General features: G+C 34.1%; 1 protein-coding gene across 1 annotated transcript; it reads right to left on the bottom strand.

The window, feature by feature from the left end:
* Nucleotides 1-9,967: 9,967 nt before the first annotated feature.
* On the bottom strand, nt 9,968-11,252 carry LOC132058404 (transcription repressor OFP1-like). Its single transcript, XM_059450916.1, has one exon. It carries the CDS (start codon nt 11,083-11,085, stop codon nt 10,066-10,068), a length of 1,020 nt encoding a protein of 339 aa, XP_059306899.1. The 5' UTR covers nt 11,086-11,252; the 3' UTR covers nt 9,968-10,065.
* Between the last annotated feature and the right edge of the window lie 7,833 nt (nt 11,253-19,085).

The raw sequence follows: 19,085 nt of genomic DNA on the forward strand, positions 1-19,085 counted from the left end.
TAACCTACCTCGTTGTGGAGCAGCTAGCACGAACGTTCAAGGAGCATCTACCATCCCGTCTTGGAGCCGAAAATCGTGATGGAGAAATATTAAAGGAAGATGACCCGAAGGATGGTTGGAGAGCCTCCTCTCTCTAGTCACCAAGTGTTTTACTCTGGGAATACCCTAATGACGGCTTAGGAGAGGGGTTTGTAGATAAAAGTGGAAGAATACAAAAATAAGTCTTTAAACGCGGATTCTGGTCAGCGCATACCGCTGCTGCGGACTGACCTCTGCTACCGCGGGCTCGCTATGGTGGTTGGTTACCCGCTGCAGCGGGAACCTACTCCTCGGGCCCACAACTTTTAAACTTCTGCCTAAAATAGATTACGGGTAAATACTACACTACAACCCACCTGGGGACCAAATTTATGACGATACACTGGGTTTTCATGCACGGGCTGCGGAAGGTTCAATAATGACCCGACGGGTTATTACATTTTAGGTCTCTACATGATGTATCTATGGCTTTGGATTGCAAATTATGGTGGAATTTTAGAACAAAACCATCTTTGTGGAGTGCTTTCTTAAGTAACAAATATTGTTAGAAAGAAAATGTTGTGGTGGTGCAATGGAAATATAGGTCACAAACATGGAAGAAGTTGATACAGGCTAGGGAGTTAATTGAGCATCAGATCTGGTGGCAAACAAAACTAGGAAATTCACAGTTTTGGTTTGACAATTGGAAAGGCCTAGGTGCATTGTACTATGTTGGTCAAGGGGACTATTATGATGCATCAATTCAGAATGTGAATCAGCTTGTAGAGAATGGGGAATGGAATATCAATAGATTGGAGGAACTGGTATCAACTGAAGTAGCAGAGCATATTGTAAATACAGTGCAAATCCCAGTGGAAGGAAAAGACATGGATAATCCCTGGTGGTTATTGGAATCTAAAGGGAATTTACAGTTAAATCTGTATAGGAATTCCTAAGGCTGAGGGGTCAGAAGAGGAAAATTTTCAATTATATGTAGATAAAAGGATTGCCTTTTAAAATTTCCTTCTTCATGTGGAGATGTTGAAAATTTAAATTGCCGTTGGATGATGTATTAAGAGAATGCACTACAATATAGCATCTAAATGTTGGTGTTGTTCAAATCCTCAAGAGGAGACAAATCAACATTTATTTGCTACATCTTTTTTTGCTAACAGGATTTTGACCTACTTTTCTTCTTTTGTAGGTATAAATGTGGAAGGCTTGCAATTGCAGCAGTTATTCTTGAAATGGTTGTAAGCCTTTGTCAATGAGAGGGTCAAACCAATATTTCAAGCAGTCCCTGCTGTAATTGTATGGGAAATATGGAAAAGAAGAAATGCTATAAAACATGGAGAGAGGAGATCAATTGGGAGATGTATATATCTAATATATACAACACTACAGTGATTGGCACAGGTGAGGAATCCATCTATCAAGCAAGTACCAAGCAGATGGGATGAACTGATTCAAGTATTGGAGAACTGCATACCAAGGCTGAAGGTTACTAAGGTTATCTAGCAATTTCCAACAACATGATGGATAAAGTGTAGCACAGATGGGGCATCGAGAGGTAACCCAGGCAGAAGCTCATATGGATTTTGTGTCTGAGATGAAGAAGGAGACTTAATACATGCACAGACTACAAAGATAGGTTTTTGTACAAATACAGAAGCAGAGGTGATTGTTCTTGTAGAAGCTTTGAGGTTTTGTAAAGGGAAACAGCTAAACAACATCATCATTCAGAGTGACTCAAAGCTTATACAATAAATTTTGGAGGAGGGATGGAAACCACCATGGAGTATAGCAAACTGGATAGAGAAAATCAGGACTTTAAATGACAATTTGCAGATTAGGTATTCTCATAGTCTAAGGAAGGGTAATAAACCTAGCAGATTCTTTGGCAAATCAAGCTCTTGACAAAAATGGGGAACTTTTCATGTCAAAGTTTCATGGAATTAGACAAAGGTCAGGAGGAGGATTTTGAACAAAGGACAAGTCCGAAGTTCCATATATCCGAATTAGAATACTTAAGAACAGGTGAGGCATACAAAGCAATCAAGATGGAATACAAGATCCAGCATAAACAATCAAGGTAGTTAACAGAAAGACGAAGAGAACAAGAAAAGGGGAAACTATACAAAGCAAGCTGTCTACAACAAATTGGAGGAACTAATAAGATGAAATTGAAGCAATACATCGGAAATTCCACACCTAATTTCATCAACAAAGTTCATGAAGCAAAAGGCAAAAAACTACAGATGAGGTACCTGAGTTTAATCGAAGTCACGAATGGTGGAAATCAACATAGATCGACAATTGTGAGGTTGAATTCAGCACTGTTACAGCTTGGACATGAAGCGGCAACAGATTCACAGCTCAAATCTAGATATAGAAAAAGAGAACAAGAAAATATGAGTTTTGAGGTGTAACGGGAAAAACAAGACGGAAGCAAGAAATACTTACAGAAGGGGACGAAGATGGCCATTGTATCTTCCATTTTAGCTTCCTTAAGCTTAGAATTTCAACATCATCGTCGCAACAGAGAGAAGCATTTCAACGAAGACTCATTGAACTTTTAGATAGGGTTAGCAAATGGGATTTGTTGTATTTATTTCCAAATTTGTTTTGTTTTTGCATTTTATTTTGGACCCAGATTTTTTGGCCTAGACGGTCTTGTTTTATTTTATTTGCTAATTATTAATCAAAAGCCCACTTTTGGGCGAAATTCAATTTAAAAAAAAAAAATGCTGAATCCATACTAGCAAAATGGTTAATAATGAATTGGTCTTTTTTCATACTAGAATCTTAATCTAATGTTGTAGCCAACTCAATCTCATAAGTAAAATTCATAAAATTGAAAAAAATATTTTTAACAGAAAATCATCAGTTTCTAAACCATGCTCTGATACCACATGTAAGATTTTTTGCGGGTATAGATTGTGAAACATAAATTTTCTAACATGACTTTACAATTATGGGACTTATGATTTTTACAAGATATCATATAACATTACTTTAGTCAAGAAATTATACATGAATCCATAGTGTTTTCTTGAATTATCTTCAGCAGAAGTGATTGAACTTTCTGAGAAACTGATTTCTCTCCTGCACCGGGTTTTTCTCATGCTATTTGATATGAATAACCTGAATTGCAGTTGAGAGAGGACCTATTTTAAAGCTACTTTATACTCCAATTACGCATAGAATAGTTGTATATAACTGAGATACTCGTATCTTTATGTATAATAATGAAGTCATAATGAGTTATTTTTAGATGGAGGATGATTGTGCAAGAGTGACACATGCACAACATGTGTCAGACATCTTTCATGCATAATGACGTTTGTCGAAGTGGTTATAACACCTCTTTAGACATGTTCGGCGCATGTCATACATGGAAACACCTTCCATGAACGTGCAATGCGGTCTGATTGTGGTGTGCTGACCAATACGTGTCACGTTTACTCAACCACTTCATCGTACATGGACACCTCCTAATCATGAAATAGTCATTTAGTTATTCACTCTCCATCAAAATGGGAACTTAATTGCCTTAAAATTTACCCCATGAGTTATAAGAAATATTCTTTAATTGTCTTTTAATTTAGGCCAAATACATATGCAGCCTCTTGAACTTGTCAAGATTTTTTATTTATACACCTCAACGAAATGTATGAACTATTGAACACTTCATCTATATTCAAATTTAATCTTTAAACACAAACTGCTGATGTGTTATGGAAAGTGTGCTACACCTCTTCTGAGAGAGTCAGAGTGAATCCTAATTTGTTTTTTATTTTTATTTTTTGCTCTCTCCTTAACCTCTTTGTCCGGTGATCGTCACTCCACCATCAATACCCTTTCTCTCTTTCTTTGCATATTATCACCATTTTGGAGTGAAGAAAAGTTCAAATCTAAAGCTTTTTTCGAAGAAAATTAAACAAAACTTAAGACCCAAAAAAGAAATCTTGAAAAATAATTTAAGCTAATTTACCGTTTCAGCAGTGAAGAAAAAATCAATAGGTTTTCGATTTTGAAGAAGGGTATCGATCCTGCTGCAAGGATTACTCCAAAAACGTTTATCTGAAGATTGACTCTAAATTGGTGAAGAACCCATCAAGCTTGGTGAAGCCAGAAATGGTGGAAACATTAAGATTTTCTTTTATTAACAAAACAAATCTAACGTTGCAACCTTTAACGCTTTTTTTTTTTTTTTTTTTAATGAAATCTGTTCAATCAAGTACCTTGTTAAGAGATGTAGAGGCTAGGAGGGTTTGAAGAAAATGAAGAATGGTGGGGAGAAATTCTGGAAAAAAAAATGTAAGAGAGGGAGTGTTCTTTTTAGTTCTCAATGTCGCACAGTGATTTACTTATTTTTCCATGTTTGAGACTCACACTCTTTAATTTTGTGAGAGATTGACACTAAAATGTCTAATAGACACAATTGGAATATAGATCAAGTGTTCTATAGGTCATATCCCCGGTTAAGGTGTTTAAATGGAAAATCTTGTGAAAGTTCAAAGGGCCTATGTGTTAGTCTTATTTATCAAACCTAACTTAATCACGTGGCATATATATATCTTATAATTATTCGAAATATGAGGGTCAAAGCATATAAATACTGATGTGATTTTAGAGGTTGATTTCAGTGGCGGAGCTAGTAAGAGCCCAGGGGTTCATCCGAACCCCCTTGGGCGAAAAATTATACAATATATACAAGGTGAAAATTATTTTATATATATATATAATAGACGTTGAACCCCCTTGGGTTCTTGTTTGTCTGCTTCTTTATATTTTTGAACCCCCTTTATTCAAATTCTGGCTCCGCCACTGATTGATTTACTTTTTTTTTTTTTTCAAATAAGAATTTGTATATTCACAGACTAAAATATTACTGCAATTAATTATGTTTTGTAGTTAAAATACTTCTCAAAATTGTATTACAAAAAACTAATTGACCCTCCTTATAAGATTAGTCGTACGTACAATATGGGACACATAGTACTATTTTATTTTTTGTCATTCGGTTTGTTTTGTGGCTGACAGGAAAAGTTACAAAAGGATGAGAAACAAAATAGAAGTATCTGACAAGGAACAAATACAACCACACACAGTATTATCAAGAGGAAGTTGTATGGACCATTTCGAAAGAACTTTTGTCCTCCTTTAGCTTTCAAAAGTCAATCGACAATGAACATTCAAATTTCTTATCAAAATTCCACCAAAGCTATTCATTTCTCTAGCTACGTTGTTCTGCAAGTTGTATTTTTCGATTCAGTTGTTCAGGAGCTTAGGTTGTTACCGTAAATTCAGGAAAATAATGGAATTAAATAGTAAATTTTAGAATTTACCTGGCCACAGTGATATTTTTGGATTAAAGCGTACTAACAGTGCAATTTGGTGTTATTTAAAAATGGAAATAATAAGGTTGTCTAATCTTCAATATCTCAAAAGAAATCTTAGCTGTCGGTGAGAAATTAATTTCCAAATGACTTATGTGATATAGTATTAATTTTGATTGAAAGGCAACAACGACATAAAAATCCATTCGATTGACTCTAATTATTTTGCCTCTTAACACATCTCAAGAAGATCAACACTATTTTTACTTATGATCCACTTAACTCAAACTTCAAAATCTATGAATTGGTGATAGGATGCTCTACCACCATAACGAACCTCGCTTAATATAAATTAGGTTACTGGAGCAAAGAATAGCGGATTAAGAATTTTCACTATGAAAGGATATCAATTGTAAGGTAGCTCCGCCACGGATAGACAATTGTGTCGATGCTTGCGTCCGTGGTAACACCTCTGGAGCCCTTGCCTCTTCTCTCATTCTTCATTCTGGAGCCAATGTTATGAATATCCACACTTGGTGTTTACACCAATACAATAAAACATGATATATATATATATATACACACACACATGGGTCTTTATATAAATTATTATAAGTAAACAATAGTTAATTAAAACAGATGTCACTTCATTTTTTTATATCTAATCATAATAAATTAGTATATTTTGGTGTAACATTACATATTACTCCTCCGGATAAAAAAAAAGAATCCACGTAGCTATTTGCATACCCCTTAAGAAACTACTAACTCCAAGGAAAAAAAAAATATAAATTGATTAAACTACCCCTAATTAAATAGGCATTGGGATTTGATCACATTACACTTAATAGGGGCAAATCTGAAAAGATAAGGTTAATTGGTTCTTTATTTAATAAGTGGACACTTTTTTTGACCCAAGAAAAAAAGGTTAAGTGGATACTTTTTTTTATCCGGAGAGAGTAGTGTATTAAGTTTTTTCATCTGGTATAAGTTTAACCGAGAAAACATGCTGTTTAGGCATATGACAAACAGAAAGCAACGTGTAAAAATATTCATGAACCTTGACAAGTAGTCCTTTTGGGTTGGCTCATTAGTGATATATAGAGCCTGTCTTTTCTTACTTTTCCAATTCCATAATTTAACTAAGATATTTGCTATCTTTTCACTTGTAATATTATTGAAGGGACCAAAATCAAAGGGCTAGGCTTAATTGGAATTAATTAATCATCCTCTACTTGACGCATTTGGAACTTGGAAGTATCGAAAATACTGAAACCTCTTTACTTTCTTGTTACTGAGAATTACTCCATGTTGATATAAAGTTTGAAAGAAGTGAAATTTGCTTCTAATGTGCCATAAACCTTGTTGAAAACACATACGAAAATCTACATTAAGTGCCAAATCTAGGATTGTTATCTCGAGGAAGCTACTAATTATTCTATTGTCGATTGACTAGCGTGATTTTAATTTAATTAAGTTGCGTTCTTTAGGGGTTATCGTCCCATAATTATTTGATTATTTCTTCTAGGGAGTCATTACGCATCTAATTAAGCATATAGTATTCTTTAAAAAAAAAAAAAAATTAAAAAAAAAGGAAAATGAATTTTTTAATGGGAATAATGAAAACAAGTTTCATAAGTAACATTCTAAATTCATTGTCTTCTTTCCATCCTCAACACCGCTAACCCTTGCGACCTCCACCCACAAAATAATTAAAATCCTTTTATTTTTCAAGAAAATGTTTTTCATTGATAATATTTTTCTTCATACCAAGCACACCATTAGAAATGATTGTAACTTTGAGGAATTCTAAGTTTTAGCTGCTTAAAGGAACAATAGAATAGAAATAATCTGCAGACAAAGACGTAATTAGGATCCTAATCAGAATAGGATAATTAAACTGAAATATAAAGAAATCAAATTATCGGAGTTCGAGACTTTACTGCATGCACATATCAAATCAAATTATTAGATATCCAACTTTTTATATTTTGAATTTATGCAGTGAAAATCAGACAATAAGCAAAAGTCACGTTAAGGAGCAGTAGGAGAAAAATCGCTTTTCTAGCTAGTTAACAAACAATTAAATTTGAAAGGATTGTAAATTTTCTGTTCAGTTTAGGGCCCGTTTGGCCATAAATACCAAAAAAAATTTTACTTTTTTTTTTTTGGAATTTTTGAAGTTGGAGTTGTATTTAGCAATAGTTTTTGAAATTATAGTTTTTGGTGAAATGTAGTGTAAAAAAGTGAAAAAAGTTGAATTTTTTTGAAAAACAAGTTTTTCTTGTTTTCAGTATTCCAGAATACAATTCTTGAAAAAAAGTGAATAATTTTTATGGCCAAACGCTAAAAGTAAAAAAAGTGAAAAAAATTTCCAAAAAAAAGTGAATAATTTTTATGGCCAAACGCCCACTTATACTTTTACATCGTGTGGTTCTGGCTCACTCTGGTATACTATCTAGTCTAGATTAAAATCAGCTCGTTAATTATAAGTACAAACACATTGAATAATCAGTGCCTTTTGAAAAAAGAAAAAATGTAAACAGCTCTAACCACGTTAACGTGTTACTGTTGAAGACATAATTAGTATAAGCAAACGAAAGTGCGTTTTCTCTAACTGTTTAAACTTTTAGATGAGATAGTCACACATGGTCACAACACGGTATCATGAACAAACGTTGATAAGCTAAATTGCCCAATCATTTTCTCAAACAATTGAATTCTTGAACAATAAAGTCTAAACTTAATTATTTGAACCCTTCAGAAGAGGCAAACTTGCACCAAGTTATTGCATATCTATATTCCAGGCAGGAAATCACATAGTCCTAGTTTCTTAGGTTTGAATTTGGATACAAACTTTTGTAACTTTCCAAGCATGCAACTTTTTTACTTTGTCTACCGAACCCTCTCTTTAACTTTAGACAAAATATAGAAACAAAAGCTTCTTTAAGCCCATGCTGATTCTCTTATATAGTACATACAACAACTCCTGAGAATAAAAATCCAGAAATAAAGCATATAGAAACTTGCATAGAATGTGCTTAATTGGAATCTTGTTTCAGAGACTTTTACTGTTGACATCTCCATATTTTGCCTTGTGAGGAGTGCGGGTACTTTAAAGCTGAAGATAGTACCCACAGAAAACTGGCTAGTAAAAAATTTTTGGGAAAAGAAACACATTAAAAACGCAAAATGTCCTGAAAGGCTATTTTCTTTTGGAAGTGAAGCTAAAGTTAGAAGAATTTGTCAGTAAGTTGATTCATGGTGAAGTGTCCTTTATAGTTTAACACTATACTTGATAGACTTTATAGTATTTTTAGTAGGCATCAAGGACATTTTTGGGATAAAGATATAGACAACACTTCTCATCTCTGTTGGAGAGTGACAATATAATTATACATACTAGTCACAGAAATCAGAATAGTGCAATTTTCTTGGATTTCATTAACTTTTGTATATTGTATACGCAGACAGTATAAAAATTGCACAGTACCATGTCACCTCAAACGAAATTAAAGGTAACTTTCCATAATCATTGAAATTGATACTTGAAAAATAAGATAAATGATCTTCTACAACATGTTAAATTGCACTGATCATATAACAAAATTCTACAATGAGACATGCGTTAAATATAAGATAAATCTTTAAATGGGGGTAGTCCACTTGTGTGATTGAAATTGCACTATCTTTGCGTATTGGGGATGCAGGGTACTGTTATATAATCTGAAGCCATAAAGCCATAATTAGGTGACCCACTATCGAATTAGCTTTGTTTCAACTAGAACTTTGGTCATATCAAACTTTCTGATTTAATTTGTACCACTTGATGTTTTGTGTACTATTTTGGACGTGTAAAAAGTTACTTGAGTGAATCAACCGTTACTTTTATTTCATTTCTTGAATCTTTTTAATAGTCGTGAACTAGAGATAAATGCATGAAATTTAAGATTTACAAATGTATGACAAATGTCAAGTATAGAACTTAAGCAAATAAACAGTACTACTAAAAACAAAAATTAGCGAGGGATAAATTTTGTAGCTAAACAATAAAATTTATCGCTAATCCTATTTAGGAATAGATTGTCAAAAAAATTTGTTAGCTACGAGCAATTTAACGACTTCTGCTTGTGTAGCTAAGGTGTTCAACTGAGCAACTTCTGCTATTACTTGATTTGTATGTGGTCATTCTACATGTATTAGGATGGCCAAGAAAATTTAAGATTCTTGATTAAATTTATTACTAATATATTTTAAAATTATAAATTCAAAATGTAATATTTGTTAAATATTTTGACAATTTTTTTCAATACACATCTATGTACAGTGTTAAAAGTATTGAGTTTGGTTAAACTCATGATTGACCAAAGGTTGCATCAGCCTCTGCTAAGTGTACCTTCCTTCAGTTTTTGGCTAGAAATGAGCAGAAAATGATGTTATCATCATAGCATAAAAGTAGAAGCATTGTGATATAAATGAGTCAAATTATTGGAATGTCATGGAAGCATATTTCATTTACTAGACAATAAACACTATTATCCAACAAATTCCGTATAATCTTGGCTCACTTCCTTGATAACAATGTGCCATAAATGTATAAGAACACGTCACAACTAATGAGACAAATTCCCATTAAAACATTGGAATTTTCTACTTATACACATTACTATTATTACTATTATAGTCAATAAAATATAGTACAAATTTATTTTAGCTGAATATCGAACCAGATTTGCTTGAAAGCCTTGATGATAAGATCATGATACTGGTCTGAATTCAATGAAAGGTAAGAAGCAAGAAGTTCTTCTAAATCTTTTGATGTCCTTATGTTATTCTCCACTATCATCTCCACCATTGATTCCATGAAATCTTTCTGTGGATCTTTAGATGATTTCACCACTGCAAAACTTTCACCAACACTTCTCCTTAACTTTGTACTTGAAGAAGAGACACTTTTTCTACTTACTATTCTTGGAGATTTTGTTCTAAGCTTCACTGAAACTCTTCTCTTTGGACTTGCACTCTTTTCTTTTTTCACTGTTAAAACCTTGTGTTCTATTTTTTCTTCTTGTTTCTTGGTACCATTTGTTGAATCTTCAAGTTTTTTGGGCTTGGTTATAATTGGAGGAAGATCGACATTCGAAGGAGATTCAAACTCATGATCATTCTTGTTCATGTCAATGACAATATTATTGAAACGACAAGATGTTGATAGAATCATTGCATCAAATGTTTCTGGTTCAGTGGAAGAAGTAGTAGAAGATGAAAAAGAGGAATTTGGGTATTCTTCAGGAGTAGAATCATTTTTTGTCCAAATAGATTCAAGAGAATCACGACAACATTTAGGAGAAGTTGAAGTTTTTCTCCTAGTGATGTTCCTTCTTTTCTTGGAAGATTTTCTTGGTGGCTCTGAGAAATTAATGTTGTTGGAAGTTGTATTCTTGGACAACGTTTTATTTTCATTGGTATGATGAGTATTAGGACTAAAGTTTCTTGAAATGTAATAGGATTTTCTTTGGGGTTGTTGTTGTTGTTGTTGTGTTTTGGTTTGTTGTTGAAGATTTGATGATGAGGAAAATATTGAAGAAGATGAAGTAGATAATAAGGATGAGGATGTTTGATTTCTCTTGATTTGGCTTCTTGTTCCGCTTTTTCCCATATCCTTGAGCTTGTAAAACCAAGCATTTGGTAACATATCTGATAGTTTAAACCTATAATTACCCATTTTTCTCTTCAATGTGCAATGAAGGTGACTACATTGTGAGTAGTAGAATATATGGGAGTAAGCCAATGCAAGGAGTATAAGTAGAAGAGGTATAATAGGCAGGGGAATCGGTGTGTATGTGATGGTTTGAGAGGAATCCAAATTTTATGTTAGTAGGTGTATGTTAGCTGTGCACAGACAACTAATTTATAGAAGTAGGTAGAGTCAGGATGACAAACCAGTGGGTTAGATTAAATTTGGATACCTTAAAATGGATCAAATTAATCTGCGATTATATAGATAGAAATTCGGTATAATAACATTCCACGTTAATAGGGTCGGGAAAGGAATTCGCGCGCAGACTTCAAGGGAGTGTGATGTAGACGACTACGTAATGTAAAGCGTTAGTGGTACAACTTCTTTCCACGCTAACCTATGGCCCATAGTCACACGCAGAGACACTTTTACCGTGACTCCGAGGCTCCCCTTCAAATTAGCAATTATGATTTAATTTCTTAAAATTTGCTTCGATCAAAATAAATTGGGCTAAAATGGGTGCAATCACGAATTTATAACCCAACTCGTCCAACACTATCCAATCTTTCCTCTTCCTTTTTTGCTTTCTGAATAAAAAAAAGTGAAAGCTAATTTATTTATCTTAAATTAGCAGTTTAAAAGTTTATTCAAAATTACATAAATCAAAACTCCAAATTTAATTTTATATGTGTCGGTTTGGGTTGCATTTAACCCGTCACATTTTTTGACCCCTTTTGAGCCAATAGCCTGATGAATTATTTGGGGATTAACTTGGGTCAAATATGTAAACAGGGTCATAGTTGACCCGTTTAACATTTAAGCAGGTTGAAGTTGAACAAAGTATTACTCTTCTTTCTATTTTAATTTGTTTGTCTTATTTTTTTTAGTGCGTTTAAAAAAAAAAAATTGGCAACTCTTTGATTCTAACTTTTCGCACGACATGTTTAAAATTACAAGATTAAAGAATATTTTAATATATTATATCTTTAGTTTAAAACTACAAGATTTAACAGTATTCTTTATTTTATTAAATTTCGTGTCAAATTAAAATTAGATAAATAAATTGAAAATGGACGGAGTAAAAGAGTAGGTTAATTTTACCATATCTAGCCGTGGGGGCCTAAACATATTTTAGGAAAATATTATTTAACTAGGTATATATACATCAAGTCAAACATAGTGCATGCAACCAAAACATGCATCCCCTTACAGCATCCGTCCATGCCGGGTCCACAACCAAAGAAAAAATGTGTCCGTAAAGCAAATAGAATACGGCCAAATATTGAGAGTGTGAGGATGATTTTTCCTGCTTGCTCTTTTATTTTATCGTATGGTTTTATGCCGAATGTGGCCAAATCATCTCCATGACTCCATCTCAAAGTAAAGAAAAAGTTTGGTTATTCCTCATTATTATGTTTGTCCTCTTTTTTCTTTTTTTTTTTTGTTCTTTTTTCAATTCATTATGTTTGTCTTTAATTTAAATTGTAACAAATGGGTCTTATGCCTAAATATTCTCCTCCTTAGGCGGACTTTCAAGACCGTGATGAATAAATTGGCATTAGTTTGCACCCAAGAGATTTACCTTTTTTTTTAAAAAAATAAAATTTTTATTATGTAGGGGTACGGGAAGGGAATTCGAACCCTCACCAACAACGTGAAATTTCATGTAGCCAACCAACTGAGCTACTAAAATCTCTATTGTGATTTACTATTTTTATACTATGCCCCTTACGAGTTCTTTTTTTTTGTTTTTTTTTGTTTTACCCAATGAAGTTGAAACTTGAAATATCGTAACTCTCACTCTATATAAGGTTTGAAAAGTTTACATATTATAAATGGATTTTAATTTCTATATATTAGCATCAACTACTAAGAAAACAAGAGTTAGTGACGGACGGTACAAGTTCTGAGCAAAATCCGACGCTAGTCTTGTTTAGTGACGGATTAGTGACAGGTTATCAAAAACAATTATTAGCAACGATCAATTTAGCGATTAAGTTCGTAGCTAATTCAAATTTTTTATGTAATGATCTTAAAATCATTTTTATACAATCAAGTTATGCTTAAAGATAATCGTCCATCATAAGTGGAATTAATAACCTAGAGATTTAGATACAACTTCAAATACATGGATGATATTGTAGAAAATACTTTATACTGTAATATATAAAGATTATATTCGTGTGATAACGTACGCCACGTGTCCGAGGAAGTTGTTAAGATTAATGAAAATGTGTTATTTTATGCTTATTGTTGATATTATTTTGTTTGGAAGATGTATTCTTAGAACACCAACAACCATTTATAACTCAAGTTTAAAGAGTCGCAAAAAAAATTAATGTACATAGATTTAAGTTCAATTAACACATGTTATTTTCAGAATAAATTAATGTAATCAAAATTCATTTACTCGTATTTGATTTGTGCAGTTAGATTTCGTGCAACTCACTCGAAATTATGACTAAGATATGGTTATGAGCATATGCACAGTACTCTTTAGATTGGCACTATTTTTTTTTATAATTTATAGTAAAAGTAAATTAGAACATTAGAACTCAATATTTTTTTTGAAAAAAGTTCATGGTGCAAAAGTTTGTCATTGAAAGCTAGAAATTAGGGGTGTACAAAGTAAACCGATAAACCGCACCAAACCGTTAAACCGAGTCAAACAGAGAAAAAAATCCGACTAGTGGTTTGGTTTGACTTGGTTTGGTGTTGAAAAAAAAAACCCGACCATAATTGGTTTGGTTTGGATTTAGCTAAAAAAAGTGAAACCGAACCAAACCAACCCGACATTACATGTATTCAATTTTTAAAATATTTTATACATAAAAATATTTATTTGTAATGTAATTTATAAATATTTCTTAAATTTTTTCATATTTTTTTTTTTTATCTATTATCATATTATTTAAGATTGAACTTAGAATTTTGAATGTCAATAAGTTTTATATCCTATGGATATATTAGTAACTCATATAAAGTCCAAACCAAAACCAACTCAACACTAATACTAACAAAAGAAATTCAATTTACCACTAGGAATGACAATAATGTTGGATATCTATTCTTTGTTTTACATATTTGGTTTAGAGAGTGAAAATACATAACTTAAGTTTTTTTCTTGTCATGTAATTAATACTTATTAGCCGTACTTATTTTAGCATGACTTAGTATTTTTAGATTATGGCCATTTTCTTTATGGCTTATTAATTAACAATATTTATTTTAACCGATTTTATTAACTTTTGTTGAATATTTTAATACAATGTCATCACTCTTCTCACATTTTGTGTTATTTTCTTATGAAACACGTTAATTATATAGTTGTGTCTTACTAGGACTAAAGACATATTTGAAGTAAAAGTTATATATTTCGTATCAAGACTATTCCGGAAAAAAACCCGAAAAACCCGAGAAAATCGAATAACCCAAGAAAACCCGAGGTTGGAAAACCCGAATTTTATTGGTTTGGTGTATAAATTTAAGAACCCGAAGCAGTTGGTTTGGTTTGGTGTTTAAAAAATCCGAACCAACCCGGTCCATGTACACCCCTACTAGAAATTGGTGTTATTTGCTCGTATCGTCTTTCTTACCCCCTTTCATCCCATTTAATTATGTGGATGCACATTTATAGGAGTTGTAGAAATGCAAGTATCAATCGAATGAACTTAGTACAAGTGAGAACATTTCTATAAAACAAAAGAAAGCAATCTGAGCGTATTGAGCACATGGCAGGACGTCACGTGGGAAATTAGGGTTGTGAGGCCGGGAGCTTTTATTGAGCACATGGAAAGGAATCAAGGTTCCGGGCGAAATCACTTGAACGGATGTATGAGAGTCTGGGAGATTGTCACAGTTGGTGTCCACTCCCACCAACCAACGTCTCGTCTCTCAGCCTCGGGCGGCGTACCACAGCATAAGCAGATATTAGCACAATAGACTTGTTACATCAGTTGTACTTGAGGAGTTGAAAAGTCTAGGTTTGACATTGTTAAATATAACTTCTAGGAGAAGGAACCAGGCATCTCATCTTTTATACTAGTAACCCTAGCATTACTCTCACTCTCTCTAAGTTTTGAAAGATACTACTCCATTCTTGAGATCTTTTTATATTATACTTGTGCCATTAACAGACATTTTTATACTGCAAATCACTAACGGGTTCAACGAGAAACTTTCGTAGAGCTCGTGATCGGATATGACCCACTTGTCTTTAACCTTATGTTCATAATAAATTAAACTGGTAATCTAAAATCATTTTTTAGCGATAAACAGTTTGGCGCCGTCTGTGGGGATAGACAGTTGTGGTGTCGCCTCGATTCATTGCTTAAAACTCTTTCTGAAAAAACTCGAGTACACTCGCCGAAAAAACCCTAATAATGGCTGACCCAAGCAGTAGCATGCTCAAAAGCAGTCTTCCCGACATCATTACAGACCCTCAAGGCACCCAACTACTAGGGAATGCGCACAGAGTAACTGATCTTGTGGATGCTCGGACCTCTGAAAAAGCAAGCGATCCCAGCATTAACGAGAGGATGAACAAGAAGAAGCTTCGCTCACCCCGCCGGGAACTCGAACTAGGCATCCCAACAAATAACGTGTCCTTAGTGGTTCAGCAAAGAGCAGAAAAGCTTATTATGAGGAACTGTCACACCCCGACTTTATTAGGGTGTGATGGGCACCCGACCCCATATTCGGAGCCGAGCGAACCCGCTAACTCTTATTACATAGGTAAACTCGTGAATCAATTAAAAATAAGATACATGGTATACTCTCCATTTTTTTTTTTCATAAATAAAGACTATCATCACATGGGGCCCGTGACGTAAAACATAATAACATATTGACTGGCGAAGCCGTCTACAAAGCTGACATTCTATACCCACGACTCTGTCTGCAAAGTCTCTAACTCGAACATGACATCATAGCATAGGACTCTTGACCCGGCAACTCTCCAGAACAAATGGAGATGCCAACTCCGCTGGAACATCGTCTATAATGGTGTCTGATCATCTGGGTGTACCTGCGCGGCATGAAACGCGACCCGAAGAAGAGGGGTCAGTACGAGCAATGTACTGAGTATGTAAGGCATGAATAGTAACATAGTAAGTGATGTAAGCATGAATAATGACGGGATAACATTTCGTGAGATAAAGGAATAACTCGTATACGTGAACAATAACCGCATGGAAACATAGAACATATCATCGGGTGCGAGTAACTTTGTGCATCCGAGTGCCCCGGGGCGGATGCCATGCATGCTAAGCTCGTCCTTGAAAAACATTTCTTTCATATACATAGAACATAGAATATATCATATTGCCGAGGCGTCGGCAGCCGATCCATTTAACCATAAATATATACATACATCCCGCGTCCGGGCATCCCGCGTCCGGGCATCCCGCGTCCGGGATGATATCAAGTCAAGTTCGGAAACATGTACCGTGTCTACATCCCAGCGTCTATAGCGCTCTGCCCTTTTCCCCATCTTCCCCATAGACATATATATATACATATATATCGTACCATAGCATGCAGGAGAGCCCAAAGAAAAGCTATCACTCTATCGGAGTGACGTAAGGTCGGTAACCTCCGATTATATTATGGAATAACTATGGGCGCTTGTCTCACCTTGAAGGTACAATTTATATAAGGCGAGGCTATCAATGGAGAATAACTTCATGGAAAAAAGAACATATAACAGAATCATAAGGCATCATTTCGTTTACTTTAAAACCTTTGAAAATAGTCGTTATCCAAAATAGCTTAACATTTCATATCGTCATATTCGTAGTAAGAGCATATCCTTGACATATTCGTCATATACTTTTTCTCATCTCTGGCATCATCATTATCATCATAGAACCATAGTCGTCGTTTTAGTCATTAAGACTTTCAATATTGTAAAACTTGGTTTTTGGAGAAAAATGAATATTTTGAAAAACATTTGTAAACTTTTAGGAAGGAAAATCATGCCTTGGGGTCAATGGTTTAGTTAGAACAGCTATTGTTTTTGGTAGACGGAATGATAACCAAGAACTCCCATTAACTATAGTATGGAAATAAGCCTAATGGAGCCATAGGAGGAAATTAGGGAATAGTGGCCCACCTCGGTCAAATGAGGCGGCGTACACAATTTACGTATAATACATTTCATGACATGACTTATGAGAGTTTCAGGGTAAACGGATCCTATTCATACAAGTTCAAGGTGTTTAGACAATCCTTTCAACTATTCATAAGCATTTACTTCAATCTTACTGAATGAATAGTAGTCAAATTCAAGCTCGGATTTCTAGAATTAGAGTAATCCCCGAGACACGTATTCAAGCCTATTACATCTAAGACATGCCAAAGAAAGAAGAGTGAAGCCTTACATACCTTTTCCGCCTTGTACGCCGCTCCAAATTCAAGTTCCAATTTCGCCAAAATCTACAAATTGGTCACATATACCAAATAGTGATTAGAACCTTTAGAGGTTAAATCTTGAGTTGACACTTGCCTACAGAAATTTCGACAGCATTTCCCCTGTAAATGCGCCATCCCACCAAGTTCAACTTGGCCAATTTCAATCAACAACATCCCCGGGAATTCAACCCGGCCAAACTATCAACAATAATGTCAACAATTATTCTAACAAAACCATAATACTCATAATAATCCAAGGCTACCCGAATCCTCCAACTTCAACAAGAAACATTCATTACACATTTTCTACTTTCAAATTCATAGACTTATGTCCACAATTCCATACGTCTTCAACAATATTTTCATAAATTCAAGAAACCATATTAACATCACATTAAGCTCCAAATCAGCCCACACAACTATAACTTCAACTTGAGTCATCAAACATCCATTCTTTCATCATAATGTTTGCCACAACATCACTAGAACACTAAATAGCATTTAGTTCATCTTTTCTACACAAACCACCCATGCCTTCGGCCAACACACACACACAACTTAATGAATTTCATCCATTCCTTTACATTACAACATGCACAACCATTCATAATACAATCATCCAACAAGCTAAATAAATTAGTTTTTCACTTCTATGCCATACTACATACACACGGCCATACAACACAACACCACAATCTCATGAACTTTATTCCTTTCTACACATCACAACATGTACAAACATCCATAAAACATGCAAGAAAGATTGAAACCTTACCTTGTTCCTTCACTTCCTTTTCTTGGCTAGACATGCTCCTTTGCAATACAAATGGTTTTCCTCTTCCAACAACCACTCCATATGATAGAGGACCTTCCATTTAGTATGAAAACATGAAGAGAATAATTTTTTTTTTGATCATTCCATCAACCCTATTTGGTTCGGCGACCCCCTCCTCTCTTAGCCGTTTTTCTCCTTCTTTTTTTCTCTTCTCTCTCTTGATTTTTCTTGAATTGAAAGTGGTGAATTACACATGCACACACTTATATATATATATATATATATATATATATATATATATATATATATATATATATAAATGCACATGGCCGGCCACCCCCTTCTCTTTTCTTTCCAATTTTTTTTTCTAGATTTTTTTTTTCTTTTCCCTCCAAAGTTCTTCATTTTTCTAGATTTTCTTCAAGTCACAAAAGATGAATTGCATGCTACTTAGTCATCTTTTTATCACATGTATTTTGCACCCATGTGGGCCATAGTTCACCTAACATCTTTTCTTCAACAAGTCATACATAAAAATTTCTAAATTTCCAAATTTGCCCTTAATATTCCATGCCACTAAGATTATAAGCAACTTGCGCATTCAAAGAAAACCGGAAAATATAACTTCGTCCTTAACTTCCCGCCATTGGCTCGAAATATTCAAATGTGCAAAATGCGAGGTATAACATCCTTCCCCTTTAGAACATTCGTCCTCGAATGTTCAACTAGTCCTACGGGTCTCATAAGCACCTCGGGGAGCTCCTTTTCAAAGCTATTTCCATCCTTCATATTAGCTCTT

Source organism: Lycium ferocissimum, chromosome 5 (assembly GCF_029784015.1).
Source record: "Lycium ferocissimum isolate CSIRO_LF1 chromosome 5, AGI_CSIRO_Lferr_CH_V1, whole genome shotgun sequence".
In the NCBI taxonomy this organism is placed as follows: domain Eukaryota; kingdom Viridiplantae; phylum Streptophyta; class Magnoliopsida; order Solanales; family Solanaceae; genus Lycium; species Lycium ferocissimum.